General features: G+C 36.5%; 1 protein-coding gene and 1 long non-coding RNA gene across 2 annotated transcripts; both read left to right on the top strand.

Moving 5' to 3' along the window:
* Positions 1-291: 291 nt before the first annotated feature.
* LOC127524772 (uncharacterized) lies at positions 292-2,484 on the top strand. Its single transcript, XR_007933165.1, has 5 exons — positions 292-542; positions 1,309-1,364; positions 1,557-1,709; positions 1,838-1,930; positions 2,361-2,484. It is a non-coding gene; the product is annotated as an uncharacterized LOC127524772 (long non-coding RNA).
* Positions 2,485-7,184: 4,700 nt separating this feature from the next.
* LOC127525355 (serine/threonine-protein kinase pim-2-like) lies at positions 7,185-11,142 on the top strand. The gene is made up of 4 exons (XM_051917851.1): positions 7,185-7,196; positions 8,685-9,067; positions 9,233-9,402; positions 9,523-11,142. Exons 1-4 carry the CDS (start codon positions 7,185-7,187, stop codon positions 9,660-9,662), a joined length of 705 nt encoding a protein of 234 aa, XP_051773811.1. The 3' UTR covers positions 9,663-11,142.
* Positions 11,143-22,719: the final 11,577 nt, after the last annotated feature.

The raw sequence follows: 22,719 nt of genomic DNA, 5'->3' as shown, positions 1-22,719 counted from the left end.
CTGAACATAGTTTTACATTTTAAAACCTTTATTTGAATATGGGAACATTTTTATTTTAAAATCTTTATTTGAATATGGCAACATTTGTATTTTTAAAACCTTTATTTAAATATAGCAACATGATAACTCATTCTACTATAATTCTATGATTAAATCGATGACAAAGACTCCTCCCCTATCAGCCAATCACTGTGTGCATAGTAGCAACGAGGTCAACCCCGCCCTTACTCTTAGCTTAAGACCTCTCTCTATTCCTTAGTAAAAGTTTGTCTCAGCAGCTTTGTGAAGGTTTTAAGAGAAAACTCTTAACTAAGAACTTTTACTGCCATTTAGGAAAACTCTTAGTGGTAAGATAAAATGTTTTGTGAATACGGCCCCAAGAGTTTAGTCAATTTAACATAATATTTTAGGATCCATCAGATTACTACGTGATGCTGTATCACTTGAACTGACTGACTATGAAGCGCGCAATTTGTGGTGGCCATTTTAAAAAAGTTTTACGATAACTTCTGTCAGGATAAGACTGTTCATCCACGGCGAGGGTAAGTAACTATTAATTTTTTGGTAATAATAGAGCTTCCCTTTATGACATATTCTGAGTATACACGTTCCTATTCTGTTGAAAGTGTAAATGGCAATTTACTAGATATTGTTAACATCTAACGTTAGCGGTTGTTCTGAGTGTGTATCGGTAGTCAGAGGTTTATACTTTGCATGCGTTTTATAGCCTTGCCAGTTTAGGCTTTCAAACGATTTTATTCGCATGTTGTTCTAAGAAAAGCTTTTATGCGCGCGCACTCACAAAAAGCCTGTCACAGCGCGAATACTGAACTTTAATGTTTTCGCGTTTTATTGCGCTTAAACTGTCAAATATACACAAGGTTTACATACAGGTAAACAGTCGTTTATGCCTTACGTTAACAGAAAACGGGATGTCTGTCGACAGTATCTTATCCGTGCATTATAGGTCTAGTCCTTAAAGTGACCTAAATATACCTAATATACCCGCTGTTAATGCTAATCAAACAACACGACAGAAAACCAGTCTCTGCTATTGACTGAATAACTGGAGTACGTTAACTAGTAAGAATCCGTGTATATTTAATCATATGGTCTAAAGAGTTATTTTAACATTTTAAACTTTATTAACATTTTACATTTTTTTTCATAACACATTAAAATAAAAAAGGCATGTATACATGGATCTAAATACTAATCAGTTACTGACAAGGATGAATTGATAATGCATTAATCAGTTTTGATTTCATGCATATTTAATCTCTGTCTCATTTCTCTTTCATTTGTAAGGCATTTCTTGAATGAAGAAAAAAAAACTTTGATCATCTGACTTTGATAGAGTCAAGGTAAGAACTTTTACAGTAATTTTTCAAGATGATGTAGGAGATCTCTGTATATATATTGAATATATGTGTGAATTGTGACTCTTGATTGATCTTTCCACGGTGTCGTTCCCCAAAGTATTGTTAGCCTGAGTTTTTCTATTTCATTCAAAAATGCAGTAGTATACAAATTGTTGATTCTGTCTTTCTTGGAAGATCAAAGAATTCAAAAGATTGACGGCTGTCGATGTGGAATCCACCTTCATTGGAAATTTGGACAATTACATAGAACAGCTCTTTCGTTTATTTCGCACTAAGGGAGGATGTGCAGGATGCAAAATCTGTGATTTGATGAAATTGCTGGACCAGGTATTGTTTAATGAAAATCCTGCTTACCTGTTTTAGCATTTAAATCTTAGATGTTCAATATCATTACCATTCGATGCATTTTAATATTTAATTTTTTTCTTTTTCTTTTTTTTTCTGTTTGCACTCAGGATCACTGCGTGGACATTTGCAGAGAGGTGGTGATATGCTGTCTGATCGTATACCTGTCTGAGAACACAGAGAGTCTGATTGCACATTACCTGGTTAGTGAATATGGTTAATTTGTCTTCACTTTCAGATTACTTTTGTAGCAAGCAGGAAGTGCAAAGCTGAAAATACAATGATTAATGTTAAAAAATGAAGTCAAATGTCAATTCAGAGAGGTTCGGAGGTTTCAGTGATTTAGTCCTATTAAAGGGATAGTATATAAAAGACTTTATACATTGTTACACATCTTTCATTGTATTCTAAAGTAATTATGCAGGTGAATAATTAACCATCCAATAATTTAGGTCTGTGTACTGTCCATTCATCTATGCAGTGATATTGCTGATTTGCTATTTTATGTTCTGACTTGTCCTTTTGGTTTCATGCGTTTGTTGTTGTTTTTTAAAACTAGCTGTGCCTGACTTTTTTTTCCATTTATGAATAAACAATGCACAGTATGCATTTTGTTTTATTGTTTTGTTTCAGGACACTAATGGGGAAGTGGACCAACAAGACATTGGAGAGCACACACTGAAAATTGTGACCAAAGGGGGCTCTCCAAATGTGAGTCCTTTAGAGGCAGGAATAATCTTACAAGGTGTTGAGGTTCTGGGAGGATTGTCCAGTGTTGCAAATGCATGTGGTGCTCTTCTTGGCCTGATGTATTCTGTAAACCTGAGTTACCCCAAGCCACTGAGGTATACATTTGAACTTTTCCAGAAAATCCTGCTTGAACTAGACAGTCTTTTTTGTCAAATGCGCCTTTAATGGTTCACCACAGCATACATCTTAAAGGGTTAGTTCCCCCTCAAAAATGAAATTTCTGTCATTAATTACTCACCCTCATGTCGTTCCAAACCTGCAAGACCTTTGTTCATCTTCAGAACACAAATGAAGATATTTTTGAAAAAATCGTAGAACCTGCAAGTGCTGAACGTAAACAGCATAAGAGACTGACGGGGAGAGACAAATTTGTCGTTATTTTTGTTTTTGCGCACACAAAGTATTCTTCATAACATTAAGGTTGAACCACTGCAGTCACATGGACTATTTTAACGATGTCTTTAGTACATTTCTGGACCTTGAAAGTGGTGGTTAAATTGCTGTCTATGGAGGGGTCAGAAAGCTCTCGGATTTCATCAAAAATATCTTAATTTGTGTTCCGAAGATGAATGAAGGTCTTACGGGTGAGTAATCAATGACAGAATTTTCATTTTTGGGTGAACTAATACTTTAACAGAAAAGACTAGCTCCATTGCACACTATTTCAGACATACTAACATGGAACACAATTTTAGATACCTAAAGCCCCGTTCACACCGCCAGCGACACGCAGTGACAAAGCGACAGGATCCCATTCATTTCAATGGAGCGCGGGCGACTTCCGGCGACAAGAGCTAAAGTGACCATTGGCGACAGAATGTAGGCGTGTCAAGCGACGGGAGACACGCGACAAAAGTTTAGATATTTCAACTTTATGCAAATCAGGAGCAAATTTCGCGAGCGACAACCAATAGAAGTGAAGGCTCTCTGGAGCTCACGTCACCGTCTCGAGTGCGGGCAAGACAGACAGGACATAGTTCTGGAGCGATTTCACTGTTTTATATGATTTGACTGTACGTACAATAAAACGATGCGTGGAGAAGAAACTGTCGGCAGTCTTGTGAGTTTGATTCATACATTTTGTGCTGTTAATTATATGATGCTGTGAGCAGTTTAGCACTGCTGCAGTTCATATTACAGTTTCCCCTGCATTGTGTTGATTATTAGGGACAAGAAAATTGATTATTTGTCAAATTTTTGACAGTATGAGTGAATTTAATTTGTTGATAGAATGATCGTTAATCTAGTTAATGATTTAATGCACTGAGCTCTACAGTCACAACACTCTACAACAGCAGAATGTTATCTTTAATTCTTTTAAGCCTAATTCCTAGTCAAATTAGAATGATTTCTTAATTTTATATATCATTTGTGATTGCATTTTCTATAGATATGGCCAGACGTGCAGTCTACCAATGATATTAGAGCGACAGCACTAGGAACGCCCACAAACGACTTCACAGTACAGAGACTAGCGACATGCAGCGAAAAAATTCGCTGGCGGTGTGAATGGGGCTTAAGGGTGTTTCCACAATTTTCAGGGGTCTGAGCGTGGTTTGCATGATTTTTGGCCCATATGTGAACACTCAAAATGATCTCAGACCCTTTAAAGATGAACCGAACCGAGACCATCTCGGGAGGTGGTCTGAGTATGGTTGGATTTCATCTTATGGTACGGTTCGCTAAAAACACGCAATCTGAACACAAACCGTGCTGGGCTCACTTGATATTTCCGTTCGCGAATTCCAATGTAGTTTGGTTATCAGATGCCTCAGTACAAATCAGCTGTTCATCGTGGCTGCTTTTTCTCTCAGATCTCTACAAATTATTCGTTCACAAAGTACACTTGTTTATCTGGGAAAGAAATTGTGTATGTTTATCAGTATATTGGATCCATGTATTACTGTAGTTCTTAAAGTGACAGCCTAATAAAACAATCAGTAGAAAGAGTATATGTTTTATTCATACAGTGAAGAATATGCAGTTTTATTTTTTCATTTGATTGTTCACTTTCTTACTTGAATTCTTCTTTTAGGTATACCTACTGTACATGGAAAAGCAGTTTATTTCATTTACATCTTTCTTTTATTGTATTTGTCCTTGTTTTTTTTTATGCTGAAGTTATCATTGCCTTGCAATAAAAAATGATTCAAGGAAAACAATTCAAAATAAATTTGTATTTGTAGCATTTGTAGCAATGTCATTTTACAAAATAATAATTAATAATAATAATCTTTATAAACAAATTTCTTGGTTAGTGAGGCACATACAATTTAAGTGAATGGGATCAAATTTTGAAGGCCATAGGGTCAAGCCATCAAACACTGAACTGGATCCAAAAAGCAACAGTATGAACACAAAGAGGTCTGAGACCACATTCCTACTTAAGTGGACCAAAAAGGAGTCTGAGTCCTCTTTTAGGGACAGGGACAGTATGAACGTAAAGAGAACTGGGTCATTTTTCACTTAGTTCACCTCTTGGTCCACTTAAAGGGGTTTGAGTTTGGTTCTTTTAAACCAAAGTGTGAAAACACCCTAAATTACATGCATAACACCACAATTTAAAAGTATGTTGATGCTTATTGTTATTTTTTTATATAATATTTACTGTTGTTCAGTAATGTATATTATCAGTTTTTTGTCAAATACCCATTTAATGGTTGACACACACCATTGCACACTAAACATACTAACACAAAATTTTAGAACAAATCATACAGACGTTTTTATTAAAGCTGTAAATTGTTAGCTGTAAAAGTTGCATTTGTCTAATAAAGAAGTACTTGCATACTCACTAGTTGTCTTGTTTCTTTCACTCATTGTAATGTTTACTAATTGTAAATAACTGATTAGTGCCTTGGTACTTTAAAGTTCAAGAACTAAAAATTATCAATCTAAATGAGCTTAAATTTTATAGTTGTGTAAACAAAACTTTTTAAGGTAGAAATAACTTTAATTTGTCATATAAAAACTACTTAATATTGTTACACCAACCAATACATTTGAGCAAAACCATTCGCTGGGATACTCAAACATTTAAGCATTGCCAACTAAAGATTTTTAGGTGATGCTTAAAATTCAATGTGAAAATTGCTTTAAAAGAGGCTTGCAAAAATGATGCACTATATTTTTGAGTAAATCTCCTTTTTTCATTGTCCTTACCCCCAGGTGGTTTCTCCCTGTTCATTGAGACAATAGTAAAAACGTAAAAAGTAAAAAAAGACCTTCAAAAGTCCCTTTATGCCACATTAGATTCTTTAGTTTTGTAATCGGTTTGGTGTCTTAGGTTCATTTTATACTGTTGAGCTCATGTTTATAGCATTATTTTATCATCATGTACAGGCCATGTGATGTTTACTATTTAGTCTGTGTTTGTGTTCTGATATGTCTATTCATTCATGAAGGCTCATTTAGATTTTTTGCAGTGGCAGATGTAGACATTTACTTCCACAGAGGGGCAATAAAGTAATACTGTTAACCAAAATATCAGTGTCATTTATAGGAATACTGTAGGCTATACAATAAAAATAACAGCTTTTTTATTGAAGTCACCAACAGATTTTGAATTAAAGAAATAATTAAAAACATTGAAATTACTACAAATGACATATGTCCATGCATTATAAATGAAGTTCAATATTTTTTTCATGTCACAGAGAGTTTAGTTATTTCAGCACCTTTTGTTCGGACAGCTCCTTCAGTTCTTCAGGTAGGCTACTTAAAGAGCGAAACCATCAAATAACGTTATCAGGAACTCCGAAATCAGTTTATTAAAAGATAATGACAGAAAAAAAAAAAGCATGTCTGCTTGTATGATGTAATACTGTCCTAACACGAGACATATATGGATTGCAGGCTATTAAAACAAATAAATCTCACAAATGTTCAGATGAAATGTCAAGGTTTCGATTAATAACAGCATAACCATTCAATAAATATGTTGAAATTAGATTAATTACGCCATGCAAAGTTGGCCATGAAAACTGTTGCTGAATTCGAGCAAAAAGTTTCAAACTTCTTGACAACATCTTTATATCTGTTACATTTAAGATTTCCGTCATTCTTTCTAATTTTGGTCAATTATCAAGCACCACTGACACTTTATTTCTTTTAAATAATTTCTTTCCTTTTAAATCATTATCATTGAAACATTAATGTTTATGAATTTTTTTTTTTACCTCGAGTCGATTATGAACGTCGAGCTCCGTGTTTGACATCAGAAGTTGCAGTAATCGTGACATGAAGCTTTTGAAAGAAGAAATATTCTAAGATAAAGTTGATAAAGATGTTTATTTTATGCCTAAACAATAGCAGTTATCGTTTGCATGTATCTGCGCTGTATATTCTCGTGACCAAAACATTCGAAAAAAACCCTTAGCAACCGGCCGACGCGTCAGCACTTGTGACGTCACAGTCCGAGTCTCCCATAGCCTATATATTGAACTCCGCAAAGGCTTTGAAATAGTTCATTTGTTTTCTGCTGTATCAATCGATCTGACTAGTATTGTAGTACATCTGTGGTGAAAAGTCGCACAAATTGTGTTATATTACTCGACTTGTGTGTTATATCACTTGATTTGTAGTTTTTCACTGATCTGTGTGCTATAAAATTTCAGTCGATTTGTGATAAAAGTTTGTGACAGAACATCAGCGAGACATCTGACGCAATGGGGCAGTGCACATCTCGCAGCTGCATTGCAGTGCAAGATGCCTCTGCATGTAAGTCACCAACGCCTGTCCCAGAGAGAGTAGAAAAGAAGAAGAGAGGGAGGCTTTTTAGATGGTCTTTTTCTCGGAAATCCAAGAAAACGACCATCGAAGACCAACAGGGTCAGAGCAGAAATGACAGCAGCCAACCATCTCAGAGATGCTTTGATGGTGAAGTTGAACAGAAGAACAACACCCAAAGCATCAACGCTCCCAGCTGCAACAACATTGTTCCATCAATGGACAAAGCTGAAGAGAAAAGTAACACTAACAATTCATTGCACAGCCATGTGTCTTCCTTCAGCGCTGTGGAGAAAGTTAACGAAGATGTGCCTAAAGAGAACAGCAACACTTCAGTGTACAGCTGTGTGTCTTCCTTCAGCGCTGTGGAGAAAGACCAACAGCAAGAGCACATCATCAGGAACAACAGTACTTCTTCAACTGTGTCATCCATTAATGAGGAGGACCTCATCGCTCTTTTGCCATCGGACGAAATTTTTTGGAAAAATGATGATGAATTTATCAATTTAAGTTCAAAGGCAAAGAGAGGTCAGTTTGCGACCACATACCCAACATTAATGTCTTCTTCTGGACATTGTCTTTCATTTCCTAATGAAGATGTGGACTGAGGATAGATTTTGGTTGTGTGAGGCCCCATAACACCACAATAATGTGTCCATTTTTAAAGTGTTCTTTAATTTTATGGTTTATACTGTATATATATAATTTTTATTTATTTCTTTACAGGGGACATCAACCAGGACTATGAAACCGGTAGAATTCTCGGTCAAGGAGGATTTGGAAGAGTGTTTGAAGGAACCCGATTGTCTGATTCACGACAGGTTTGTTTCCTTACTTGCTAGCAAAAGGATTTGGTACTCTTTAAATTCATGAAAAGTTACATCAAGGTTTATTAATGGAATCATGTGACCTCTGCACAGATAATTAATTGTAACCCATTCTCACTAAAACAATCTTTCTGTTTTTCTTTTTCTTGGAGAACAGGTGGCACTCAAATATGTGACGAAGGAAGAATGCTTTCAAAAGGGCCGACTTGTAAGTACGCTGCTGCTCCCTTCATTTTCTTACTCTCAGAGTACACGGTCACATTAGCGATAGGATATTTTAACAAAATTTTGCGGGCAAAAAAGGTCCATTGTCAATAGCTTATAAACTTTCAAACCAAGCAGCTTTCTGTTGGACAGCACGACAAATTCACATGACCAACATGAACGAGCGGAAAATGTGTGGAATTTATTCACCCTCACGCAAAATTCCAGAGCGTGTAGATTCCTGTTAAAATGACTGTATTTTGCCCCGCAAAATTTTGACAATCAGCCTTAAATGTGACCTCAACTTCAGTAACTCTTTCCAGTTGAATTTGTTTAAGTTACAAGTCTTCAAACCTACTTAGGACACAATTTTGTTGTAGTAATTCAGATGAGTTACATCACATCCCCTAATTATCTCACTTTTGTATAACTTTTATCTTTCCTGTAGAGTCTATTTGGAAAATCCCTTCCAAATGAGGTTGCTATGATGATTCGTGTGAGCAAAGGCCCCAGTGTTCCTCAAATAATAAAGCTGCTGGACTGGTATGAGACACAGAATGAGTACATACTGGTCATAGAGCGGCCCACGAATTGCAAAGATCTTCGGCATTATTTACTGCAGCATGGTGGCAAAATAAGCGAATCAAAAGCACGACTTGTGATGCATCAAGTTGTTACTGCTGCACGAATATGCTGTGAAAGGGGTGTCTTCCACAGCGACATCAAGCTAGAAAACCTGCTAATCAACCAGAACAGCTTGCAGGTCAAATTAATAGACTTTGGTGTAAGCAGATGCTTGAAGAAGTCTGGTTATTCGAAGTTCATTGGTACGTATTATTCCACAAATGTATGGTGACAAGTTATATCGAGCCTTCCAGACAGAGCCAATAACAGCAAAGATCACTTGTTGCATTCTAATGAATAAATAGACAAAAAGTGGTAGAAATACCAATTCATTGCAACTGACAAAATTTTGTTCTTTCTTCCAGGCACAAGAATTTATGCTCCCCCTGAGGCTTTCCACCGAACATCCAGGCACCACGCCAAGCCGGCCACAGTGTATTCCTTAGGCATACTGTTGTTCGTGATGTTGTTTGGGAAGTACCCTCGCAAGGTGAAACCTGAAATCCTTGCCAAGACCTTGAGAAGAGCAGAAATTTCCAAAGGTGAGAGCATGTGGACGAATCATACAAGAACTTTTATTACAGCTTAAAATAATGTGATCAGTTACACAAAGTATAAAACTTACAATAATAATCCGACATCTCTCCCCACTTTCTTCACAGAATGCAGAGAACTGCTCTGTGCATGCATGGAAAACGATCCAGCTAAGAGGATTGACTTGGAAAAGATCCTCCACCATGACTGGTTCCAAGTAATTGTCCTGAAGCCGCAAAGACAGAACGAGGAACCCATAGTAAGTTAATTCACATGTGGATTCATGCGTCCTAAGAAAAAAAAATGCCAGGCCTGGTCCTCTCTCGTCTTGCACTGCCGTCACTCCTCTTTTTATCCTTCCGGAGCTCCTCTGTGGGACTTGAGACTGGTGTGGTGGGCAGGTGATGCTCATTAGCACTCGTTTCGTTCCCATGGCTCTTGGCCTCATCCTGCTTGTCACCCCCATAACCTCTCGCAGCACCTGGGGGTAAAGGCAGATGAGGCGAGAGAAAAGGAGATGGAAGGAAGAGGAGAGACGAGAGAGGGGAGAAAAGAAAAATTAATCTTGGTGCGGTTCCCAAAATGCACTGCCGTCCGGTCCTCCACCAGCTGGGTGAACTCCTCCGCAATGCCTGGTGGTGGCGCCGAATGTGTCAGATGAGGCGAGAGAAAAGGAGAAGGAAGGATGAGGAGAGACAAAGACGAGAGAGGGGAGAGAAGAAAAATAAATTTTGGTCCGTTTCCCAAAACGCACTGTCATCCGGTCCTCCACCAGCTGGGTGAACTCCTCCGCGATGCCTGGTGGTGGTGGTTCCTCCTCTGGTTTTTGACAGTGCGTTCCTCCTTCCTCCTGGGTTTCAGCACCAATGTAGCGAAGTTAAAGGCTCATGGAAGAAGGAGGTGGGAACCAGCAAAACAAAACAAAAGTAAAGCGGCAGTCATCCTCATGAATTAAGACAAAACAACAACATAAAATCCAGGCCTGGTCCTCTCTCGTCTTGGATCGTAGTCTCTCCTCCTTTTATCCTTCCGGAGCTCCTCCATGGGAATCGAGAATGGTGACGCTGGCAAGCACTCGTGCCACCGGCCTCGCTCCATTCCCATGGCTCTCGCCCCCACCCCCAATTTTGTGATGTGGAACAAAAAAACATCAGAAAAAAACATCAGACTTCTTTTGAGAATGTCTTTTTACTATTTTTCATTGGGACTTATACATCAATGCATTGCTTTCACTTGCATTTAATGCAATGTTAAACCATTTACAGTGTTTCACTGTATATCAGGGGTATTCAATTAAAGTTCCATTATTAAAGATCCAGCTGAAATGTATCTTATGATGATGTGGACAGCAAAGTCCACCTTGAATCTTCACTCAAAGTTCAGGTTTGATCATTCATTATATATGTGGTGTATGTGTGGACTCGTAAAAAAAAAATAATACAAAGATCAAACTGTCATATTACTTAAGACAGCATGTTAGAAAAAAAGAAATAAAAAAGAAAACACTGAAGGACATTAATTTATTTTAAATAAATCATATAATTCTTGGGCTGCAGGAGCTTCTGAGCTGGTGTCAAAGTTATATGAGAATGTGCTGTCTGTATGATTACTCATGCTTGCAGTTTAACACATTTGTTTTATTATTCATACCACAACAGTACATAAGTGTGACTTAATAGAAATGTTATAATATATTATCTTGAATAAGACAAATAAAATTAATCGAGTAATCTGATATTTTTTGTGGTAATAACAATGGACAGAAGCAACGACCCACACCTTTAAAATGACTTAAAATATTTATTAACACACTTAAGTGCACTTTTTAAAAATGCACTTTGTAATAATGTCTAATTAAGTTTTACTCACAGAAAGTACACTTCAATGACAATATTTATTAACACGCTTAAGTGCACTTTTTAAAAATGCACTTTATAATAATGTCTAATTAAGTTTTACTTAAAGAAAGTACACTTTAATGACAATATTTCTAAACATGCTTAAGTGCACTTTTTAAAAATGCACTTTTTATTTATCTCTAATTAAGTTTTACTTAAAGAAAGTACAATTTCATGACAATATTTCTAAACACACTTAAGTGCACTTTTTAAAAATGCACTTTGTAATAATGTCTAATTAACTTTACTTAAAGTAAGTACACTTTCATGACAATATTTCTAAACATGCTTAAGAGCACTTTTTAAAAATGCACTTAATTTTTACTTAATTATGACTTTATAGTGTTTTAAATAAGTACACTTATTTTGATGTATTGACTAATATACTAAAGCACATGAAAAATAATTTATTTTAATTTCAACTTAAGTGTGTTTCAAAAATGACATTTGTTAGTGTATTTTAAATGTGCTTAGTCTTTAATATATACTGTGTGCATTAATACACCTGAAATGTATTTTTCTTTTGAATTTCAATACACTTGCTTATACAGTATAATCCAGTACAACTTATTGTTGAAATTTTTATCACCAGCTCCTGCTCTAAACTCAACTAGTGTCAGTTTTCTACATAATATTTGACATAAAATGTCATTTATAGAATGCTGTATTTGTGATACTTAATGCAATAGTGCTGTACATATGTGTATAATACTTTTAATGTCATTATGTTGTTCTAAGTCGATTAAACATATTTAATTGCATTAATTGCAAGCAAAAGTTTAACAAATCTAAACAAAATTAATTTGAATTTATATTCAGTTAAATGAATCATGCACGTATTATAGCCTATAAACATTTTGTTTAATGCACATGCGCCAAAATACTACGTCATGACGGCGCACTACTTCACCACAGTTTGAAAAATGCACTTTCAGCCATCTTTCTGTAATCGCGATGCGTGAGACAACTGTTGCTGATCAAAGAAGAAGAAAGCAAAGGAGCGCACGCTTGGATGACTACAGATGAGACGTTATGTTCTACAAATAAAGAGTCAAGTAAGTATCTTGATATATGCTTTCTTTATTTTTATTTTTTTCACCGTAAGATAGCAGTTCTTATTGCCATTAAGAGTGTAACTTACTTAGTTTAATTGCAATATGGAGGTGAATTAATCATGTTTCCTGTAATTTATCTATGATTGCATTATAATAATTTCTTATATATGAATGTGATCGCGTGTGTGTTCAAAGAATTTGGCTGTTGAAAATATAATATTTTAATTGAACTCTTGACTTTTTAAATCATTTTAAATGACTTAAAGTTAAATTTGCAGAATTTTTAAATTTTTGCATTTGAAAAGTGAGGTGTTCAATTACTGTTTGTGTTTGTAATATGTAATATTTTTGTGCTTATCTGGAGTTATATATTCATTTTTTAGGATCAGTACAGATTTGTCATTGGAGATACAGTGCAAGCTGTGTGGAATCAAATACCCGTATTGATGAGGTGATGTTACAAGTTTTGCCATTAATTCTGCCATTAATTCAGCCCGCACACACTGATCACACACTACAAGCTAAAACACTGCCATCAACTATCCTTATAGCTTTAAAATGCTTTGAATCTTTTCTATTTGCAAGTAATAAATTCTCACCTGTGCACTTACAAATCCCTATCTAATCATTATATATTTATATATAATGATATTATATCATTATTTTCAAAGCAAAAATGCATTCTGTGTGAAAGACCCCTCAATTTGCTTGCGTCTTGGGTTATCTATCTATATTTGTGTAATTGATAAAGTTATGTTTAATTCCCTGTAAAGTAGGTATAAAAACATTTATAAAATGTTCTCTATGTTTAAAGGCCAGTGTCAGTGAAGATGGTGTGGTCACTGGAATCCTGGTGTTTGTGGGAAATGTGAAAGAGCCTCTCCCAGGATTCTACTACAGTGTTGTCCTGATGACTGAGGTAATTAATTTTAGGTGATGCAGTTGCAGTCAAAAGTTTACTTACACCTTGCAGAATGAACTGCTTCATCAGGGAAGTACTAAATAAAAAGAAAACATGCAAATTTTTATGATCCCTCTTAATGCAGAAAGTATTGTGTTGGGTAGGTTTAGGTTTAGGTACCTTTGTATGTGAGGGAGAAAATGATAGTGCATATAAGCTTCACTGTCCTCCAGACTCTTTCTAAATGAGAGTTAAAGTGTTGTAATTGTTTGTGATTGTGTATAGTGTTTCTTGAGTTTTCTTGTGCATCAACAAAAAGGTTTTTGTGTATTTGTTTTAGAGAGGGTTTTGTCAATAAATGTAGAGGGTTTCAATTTGCATTTGTGTTGATTGTAATATTTTGAAATATACTAAATTGTAACTTCATTATTATATGTAATTACAAATAATGTAATAACAAATGTATTAAATTAAATAAAAATGTATGTAAATAATGTAATTATGAATGTATTAAATTATATAATAGTGTACATGTAAATGACATTAAAGTATATTTGAGTTCACATTAATTGCTTGTCAGTACATTTGGAAGTACACTTTTACCATATTTCAAAGTACATAAAAAAATTGCATTAAAGTCAACTAATTCCATTTAATATGAACTTAATCTGTGATATATTTAAAATTAATTACAAATAGAATGCACTTAAGCGGCTGAAAACATTACATTTAATTCACACTTAAGTGTATTGATAACTGATATTAAAATATATTTTAGTTCACATTAATTGCTTGTCAGTACATTGAGCAGTGCACTTCAACTATATTTTAAAGATACTAGAAGCAATTACAAAGGTTATCATAAAGTTGTATTAAAGTCCCACTTAAGTGGTTCAAAAAAATCACTCAAAAGTGCAACTTATTGCCTTTAATATGAACTTAATCTGTGATACATTTGAAATTAATTACAAATAGAATGCACTTAAGCGATGAAAACATTACATTTAATTCACACTTAAGTGTATTCTTTTAAAGTATATTATTTGTGCAATAAGTACACTTTATAAAAATATACTAAAGTGCACTTTTTTTTTTCCACAAGGGTCATCATCAAAATACATAGTGAATTACACAGAAACACAACTAACAGTAAACAAATATATAAAGACCTTATGCCTTTTTGGGTGGTGCTTAATAAACTGGTAAACTTTATATCCGTAAATCAACTCCGATGAACTGTAATAAAGTGCTCTCACTTTCATTACTGCCGTGTCCAGTATCACTCTGGAGGCTGTAAGCTGGATCACGAACAGTACTGATCATCCTTGAGTAACAAATTTTTAGCACAACCTGTTTTGTGTTGTCCCTTTGTATTGACATTCATTCACAAAGAATGTGAAACGATTCGTTCAGTAGAGTTGAGGGAGCATTTTCTGAAAAAATTAATCCACCTCGTCTTCAGCGGCTCAGATTTAGGTAGTAAATGGAGAGAGCTATGTGGATTAATCCATCCAGCTACAGAACACCTAAAATGCCCGGATGTGTTCTTGATATTGAGGATGCATCAAATACAGACTTCAGAGAATCGAACCGTTAAAAATCCCAAAAGACGCTGCGGACGGTCGACATACGGAAGCCTGCAAGCTTTAAAGTTCTCGTTCTCACTTATAAGGTTCCCACTACAAGCTCGCAAGTGAACATTTGTCCATTTGATTTGCTTAATTTTAATAAAGTGATAACCTGAAGAAAGCCTGCAGTATTTTTATTGGAATATAAAAAAGAATCTTTACATTGACAAAGCATGTAACACAAAGGCTACTCATTTTCATAAATACACGCGGTGAAATAAAAAGATATAAAATTAAAGGAAAACAATGTCTATAATAATATGAAAGGGTTATGACATTTGTTTGTGATGTTATGTTGTATTTATTGTGCATTAGCCACTTAATAGATGCTGGGATGGTCAGTTGAGCAACAAGATCGCAGCACATCTCAATTCTCAAATTTATGAGTTCTGTGTCCTTGCGTCCTTCTGAGTTTGTTCTTTCAAGGTCGCCTGGCAAGACCGGACTCCACGAGAAAACAAGTCCGTTCTCTGCGTTCTTGGAATTGAGAAACAGCCACGTTTTCTTTTGTTTGGTGGGTGTGTCAAAAATGTCCGCCCAATCAGCAGCAACATGTATATAAACCACGCGGTATTAAAGAGACAGCTCGCATAATGGGTACAAGTAAAGTCGTTTACAAAACGTGTCCGCTGCAGCTCAGTATACACAACAATTAAAGATATTAGAAGACATTTTTGTCGTAAGAGAACTTTATAGTAAAAATATATGATATCAACATGATGATGTAGTTGTTTATATTTTTAGCTTCATTGGGGCAAGTTTATTACCAAATTTCATACACAATGGTAATTAAGTGCTTTACATAAAATGAGAAAGGAAATACAAGGTATTAAAAAAGTAAGAACTAGAAATAAAATAATTTAAGTTAGAATTGATTACCAGGAGATTAAAAAAGATAAATTCTTCAAAAAGGACACAAAGAATGGCCTGTTCAGGGTATTCAAGGCACCACCTTTTCTTTTAAAAAACGTTTTGCAACCTATGTCAGGGCTGAACGCAGCCGTGACGTTACGTTCGTGAACGAATCATTCTTTTTGAACAAATCTTTTAGGTGAACGAATCGTTCTCGTTCACATAGTCCATTGAGTCATATTTCATGTTCACTGAAATTCCTCCCTCCACAGCAGCGCGGCACTATTAGCAGCGAGCGCATGCGCAGCTCTGTGGACTGTTTCATCCTGTCGAAGAATGACTAAACCTCGAGCCAATAGCCTTTGAGTATGAGATGACGGAGCATGTGATTTGTTGAATTCAGTGAATGAATACGCCCTTCACTGACCGAGATGTTTTGAGCCTGAACAAGAGAGATCTTGTTCGTGAACGAGTTGAACAAACTGGTACATGTCGTTCGTGAACGAAATGAACCAGTTGTTGAACGATACTGATGGCGAACAGGTAGAGCTCGGCTCATGTAGTTTGGCATATTTGCAGCAAAGAAAGACATTTACACTTTACCATAATGAAAACGATGTAATAACGCAAGCTGATGGCTAAATGATTACTGTACTGAGTACTGTAAGCACTGGTTTTGTGTGCATTTTTTATTTATTTTTTATTATTATCATAGTTGTTTTATGTTTTAACAGTTTTCTTCTTTTAAATAAAATAACTTCATTACATTTGAGTCATGTCATGCACTTCTCTAAAAACTGTAAAACAAGTAAAAAATGTGACAGTATTGGTAAGATCTCATTGCGTCACGTCAGCAAATAGTATTCCAGCTCGGGCTGTGAAGGGGCATGTAATTGGTGTGATCCACTGAGCAAATACACCCATCACTGACCGAGTCGCAGTCTGGACGATGGGGCGGGGCGACACATTGGGGCGTGGCAACAATTTCATTGGTTTGTAATACAGCAAATCTTATTGGCCTGACTTTGTGCATGAGCATGCGCATTCCTTTATGTCCGATTTTGTAACTCTAATTGTATCTTATCATCTGTTTAGTTCTTTAGTTAGGATCCATCGGCTAATGTTTTATTGTACTTAAGACACAGAAATAGATGAAGTTATTATTTACATATGAATGCTTCAGGCTCAATAGAGCCATTTTACATTTGGCGCTTCATTCATTATTTATGACTTCTTCATATAATATGTATTTAAATAGGCCTAAGACATTGGACAAGCCCGAACGCAAGCGGCTGATTTTAGATTTTAAAGCACGACTGTTTTTTTGTTAATCGTTTTTTAACGAGATGAATTGTTATCCAATGCTTGCATTACTTGGTACAAAGTGCTAATGGCAAACTCACTCCTTGTTTACTTGTTAATAAAATAGGCTATGTTGGCCTATATATTAGTTCTGTTGGCATTGAAATGTTATTTAATTGGAAGTTTTTGAGATTTCAGGATTCCCCCATTCAAATAGATAGGACTTGGTCTTGGATGCCTGAAACAGCTGCCTGGAGGTGTTGCAAATATGGGCGCCAAGTGGGCGCCCTTTCCTTGAAAGGGACTTTGACTGCACTCTGGGGTACTAGCTATTCAGTCTAGCAATAGCGGTGATGTAAATGAAAATGATTGTCATGATTTGACCAGCAGCTGATTGGACAGATGTGACCCAAATGTCACATCTATCCAATCACCTACTTATTTTTTCCCCAATGTTTCTGGGCCAATGAGAGTCTGTTCACGCTGAAGTAAATAAAAAAAAAAAAAAAAAAGTCTGGCCAATCCGGGGGCCCTGCACAGGTGGGGCCCCTAAACTGCAGCCGATGCAAGCCTGTGCGTTAATCCGCATGTGATTACAGCCACCAACCATCACAACTACTAGTTTAGTTGTTTTATGGTCTAAGTATACTTGTAAGTTTTCTTTAAGTGAACTTAACATCATACTTAGTTTATATTTATATATTATTTTTTATCTTTAAGTATACTACTATGATCCTATTGAGATATTAATTTTTATACCTAAAATATATATTTAACTGTTCTTTAACTCTTTCCCCATCAGCTTTTTTTTTTTTTTTTTTTTAAATAAATCAAATCAAATAAAAATAATTGAAGCCAGTCCCAGCATTTGTCAATTTTCATGTTGAAAATGTTTCAGTTTTCATGTTGTATGAATTTCTAAACATACAATATATCAAAAGAAAGAACAGAGCCTCTGCTTTTAAACAGAAAAACAAATAAACAAATATTTTATTCTAGCTTTATGCATTCTGAAAGAAAGAAAGAAAGAAAAATTAATAGTCTGAGATTAATGTGGGATGACTAATTTTTTTACCCTCGGCAGTCTTGAATGTATCTGTTTTCTTACGTGATCAGATATCTCTTATACATTCTGCTGAGTTAAATCAGTCACATGTTTGATAGCATTTCTAAACGGCCTCTTTACTTTCTCATATGAACAAATTTCTAACCACATAAACATCCGATCCCATCATGCATAGCAATCTCACCCCTAAAAGATACAGACCATCACTCTACATGACAATGCCATATTTTGCCAAAATCTTGTACCACTCTGAAGGCATACCATGAGTCAGTATAAATATTTACTTTCTGATTCTCATGCAACTGACAGGCTCGTATCAGAGCCGCAAGCTCGACTGCCTGAGAAATTTAAAAGGAAGAGAATGTGCTTCTAACACCATGTTGGGTAGCACACAGACAGCATGCACAGTTAAAGGTTATCTTGTGGTTTTGAACATGAACCATCCACAAATACAAGAAATCATCTAACTAGTCATGACTGTTTCCTGGAATTTGTTTGTTCAACCATGTTGATTGATGTCATGCAGGTGGTGGTGGAATAATAACTTCTTTTAATTAATCTGTTTGAGTTTGAATTAATGCCAGATTTTTTTTTTTTTTTTGCTATACATTACAGACATGGCATCTGAGGATTAATTCTCTTTTTGTCTCAGTTATTTTGCTTTATTTCCAGATTCAGTCAAATGGCTCCTCCATTTGTACTAGATCACTTTCACACATGCACACTCTTTAAAAATGGTGCTTTTAATCTCTTGACAAACTAAAAGACGTAAATGTAAAATTGTATATTCTAAATTAAATAAATAGATTGCTTATTTTGCTCAAGATAAGGATTTATTAAGTCCACATGTCATACAAACAAGAAATGCTTCTAACCACAGGTGGGGAGCTGTCGTTCCAACCACACAACTAGCAATGCTGTTTGCAAATGTTCGTTGGTTTCAGGAAACACATAAGATTTATTAATGTATATATATTAATGTATGTATTACATAAATACATATATATATATATATATATATATGTATATATATATATATATATGTGTGTATATATATATATATATATACACACACACACACACATACACACTTATTAATCAGAGAATAGCATCAAGTCAGTTAAACTCTTGGGATATTAATCTGGTGAGTTGAGTAGCAGAGGGGGTTGTTAATCAGTTTCAGCTGCTTTGGTGTTAATAAAGTTAACAACGGGTGCACTAGATGGGCAACAATGAGATAACCCTCAAAACAGGAATGGTTTTACCGGTGGAGGCCACTGACATTTTTTTCCCTATTCATCTTCTCTGACTGTTTTTCACTAGTTTTGCATTTGTCTAGGGTCAGTGTCACTACTGGTAGCATGAGGCGATTCCTGGAGCCTACAGAGGTTGCACAGACTGTCCAACTCTTCCAGAATGTCACATCAATACGTGCCATTGCCAGAAGGTTTGCTGTGTCTCCCAGCACAGTCTCAAGAGCATGGAGGAAATTCCAGGAGACAAGCAGTTACTCTAGGAGAGCTGGACAGGGCCATAGAAGGTCCTTAACCCATTAGCAGGACCGGTATCTGCTCCTTTGTGCAAGGAGGAACAGGATGAGCACTGCCAGAGCCCTCAAAATGACCTCCAGCAGGCCACTGGTGTAAATGTCTCTGACCAAAAATCAGAAACAGACTTCATGAGGGTTGCCTGAGGTCCCAACGTCCTCTAGTGGGCCCTGTGCTCACTGCCCCTCACCGTGGAGCTCGATTGGCATTTGCTGTTCACAGATGAGAGCAGCTTCACCCTGAGCACGTGACAGACGTGAAAGGGTCTGGAGAAGCCGTGGAGAACGTTATGCTGCCTGTAACATCGTTCAGCATGACCGGTTTGGTGGTGGGTCAGTGATGGTCTGGGGAGGCATATCCATGGAGGGACGCACAGACCTCTACAGGCTAGACAATGGCACCCTGACTGCCATTAGGTATCGGGATGAATTCCTTGGACCCATTGTCAGACCCTACTTTGGTGCAGTGGGTCCTGATTTCCTCCTAGTGCACGACAATGCCTGGACTCATGTGGCGAGAGTATACAGGCAGTTCCTGGAGGATGAAGGAATTGATAACATTGAATGGCCCCCACGCTCACGTGACCTAAATCCAATAGAACACCTCTGGGACATTATGTTTCGGTCCATCCAATGCCGCCAGGTTGCACCTCAGACTGTCCATGAGCTCAGTGATGCTCTGGTCCAGATCTGGGAGAAAATACCCCAGGACCCCATCAATCGTCTCATTAGGAGCATGCCCTGACGTTGTCAGGCATGCATACAAGCATACAAACTACTGAGTACCATACAAACTACTGAGTACAATTTTGAGTTGCTGCAATGAAATTTCAGCAAAATGGAATAGCCTGCTGCATAATTTTTTCACTTTTATTTTCGGGGTGTCTTTGAATTCACTCCTCTGTAGGTTGATAATTTTCATTTCCATCAAATGGTGTGGCATCCTTTTGTCAATTGTTCCTAACACATTACCAAGTCCATATCAGTATAGATATCCAGCATGATATTTTTCCCTATTGAGATCTGTGTTTTCAAAGTGTTCCTTTAATTTTTTTGAGCAGTGTACATACCACAGATCAGGCATAAAATTATGACCACTGACAGGTGAAGTGAATAACACTGATTATCTCTTCATCACGGCACCTGTTAGTGGATCCGATATATTAGGCAGCAAGTGAACATTTTGTCCTCAAAGTTAATGTGTTAGAAGCAGGAAAAATGAACAAGCGTAAGGATTTGACCGAGTTTGACAAGGGCCAAATTGTAATGGCTAGGGTCAGAGCATCTCCAAAACTGCAGCTCTTGTGGGGTGTTCCCGGTCTGCAGTGGTCAGTATCTATCAAAAGTGGTCTAAGGAAGGAACAGTGGTGAACCGGTGACAGGGTCATGGGCAGCCAAGGCTCATTGATGCACGTGGGGAGCGAAGGCTGGCCCGTGTGCTCCGATCCAACAGAGCTACTGTAGCTCAGAATTCTCAAGAAGTTAATGCTGGTTCTGATAGAAAGGTGTCAGAATACACAGTGCATCGCAGTTTGTTGCGTATGGGGCTGCATAGCCGCAGTTCACAGTAATAAAAAAAACTGATTAAAAATTAAAATAATTTTTTTTTAAATTATTGCACAATTGGCCCATAGGTGGTGATAAAGTAAATCACAATTAAACAAAAAGAAGAAGAAAGAAGTATATGCCGCACTTCTTCTTAGTGTCCGTTTCCATGGTGACTTCTGGATTCTGCGCTTGGTTGTGAATGTCTTTGTGTACTCACCGTTAACTTGAGTTTCATTCTCCAGGTTGACTGAACTTACATTAGACCTCAGTTTTAGAGCCTGCATACACGAAGTAAGCAAGGTTTGGGTTAATCAACCGAGAGTTCAGGGCATATGTGACAGTAAGTTAACCTTGCTTTCTGGAATACCCCCCAGGAGTAACTAAAAACAGGGTATAAATACAGAAGGCAAACAAAGGGAGCTAAATGAAATGCAGGTGAAACCAATTAGTAACTATGGAAACAAACTAGGGCATGATCAATAACTATTGAAACAAACAAGGATCGGGAACACAGGCAAACAGGGACAGAACAAAACCAAACTAAGGCGCCATTTACATGACACCGTTTTCAACTAAAAATGGAAAACTTTTTATGCTTTTTGGCCGTTCATTAAGGCTACATGACAATGGTTTGGGGGGCCTGAAAAAAGCAAACTTTTGAAAACGGATTTTAAAGTGCATGTTTTTGAAAACAATTCTGTTATTGTCTCCGTGTAAACTACAAAAATATGAATTTGTGAAAACAGTGACGTCTTGTGCATGTGTATTACGTGTTCAGTCTATAGGCACCTTGTTTTTCTTTACAAAGTGACATCACCAACTACTGGCCTGGCAGCACAATACAGCATTTTTAGTCCTTTTCACAGGTCTATGTGAACAGGGATCGTTTTGACAGCATTGTCACCTGTACACAAAAAACACAAATGAAAAACTTTTCAGTGTTTAGTACATGTGAGTGACAGGTTGCTGGAGAGGAGGGATTATATCTCCTCTGGCTATTGGACAACCTTATTACCTAGCCCTTGTGTTGATGTAGGCTACATGTCATCATAGAAGAGATGGCCCTGTGAGCGGATTATAACGTCTTTGATTAAAGATTATGCATGTAAAAAAACAAAAAAAAAAAACAAAAACAAAAAAAAAACATGCACAGATATATCATTTATAATAAACACTGCAACATTCCATAAAAAATAAGAACTGTCAAATTTGATTTCATAGTGAATTTAACTCTTTCCCCACCATTGATGGATTTTTCCATCCTTTCTGACACAATGCTTCCCAGAATTTTCCAACAATCCATGTTTTCACTGTTATACTGTAGGGGGGCGCTATTACACATCTTCTGAAATAGAATCTCTGTATCCAAAAACATGCAAAGAAGAAGCAGAAACAAGCGATAGCAGCATTGATTATGCACATTAAGCTAACGCAATCATACCCATGAACCCATGAAAAGATTGGATTGTGCAAGCTTTGGGGGTGTTGATGTACAGAGACCCTAAAGGGACATGGTGAAGAAAAAAATA

The sequence above is a fragment of the Ctenopharyngodon idella genome, chromosome 13, assembly GCF_019924925.1.
Source record: "Ctenopharyngodon idella isolate HZGC_01 chromosome 13, HZGC01, whole genome shotgun sequence".
In the NCBI taxonomy this organism is placed as follows: Eukaryota; Metazoa; Chordata; class Actinopteri; order Cypriniformes; family Xenocyprididae; genus Ctenopharyngodon; species Ctenopharyngodon idella.
Note: the sequence above shows the minus strand (reverse complement) of the source record. Positions and strands in the feature narration are given on the sequence as shown.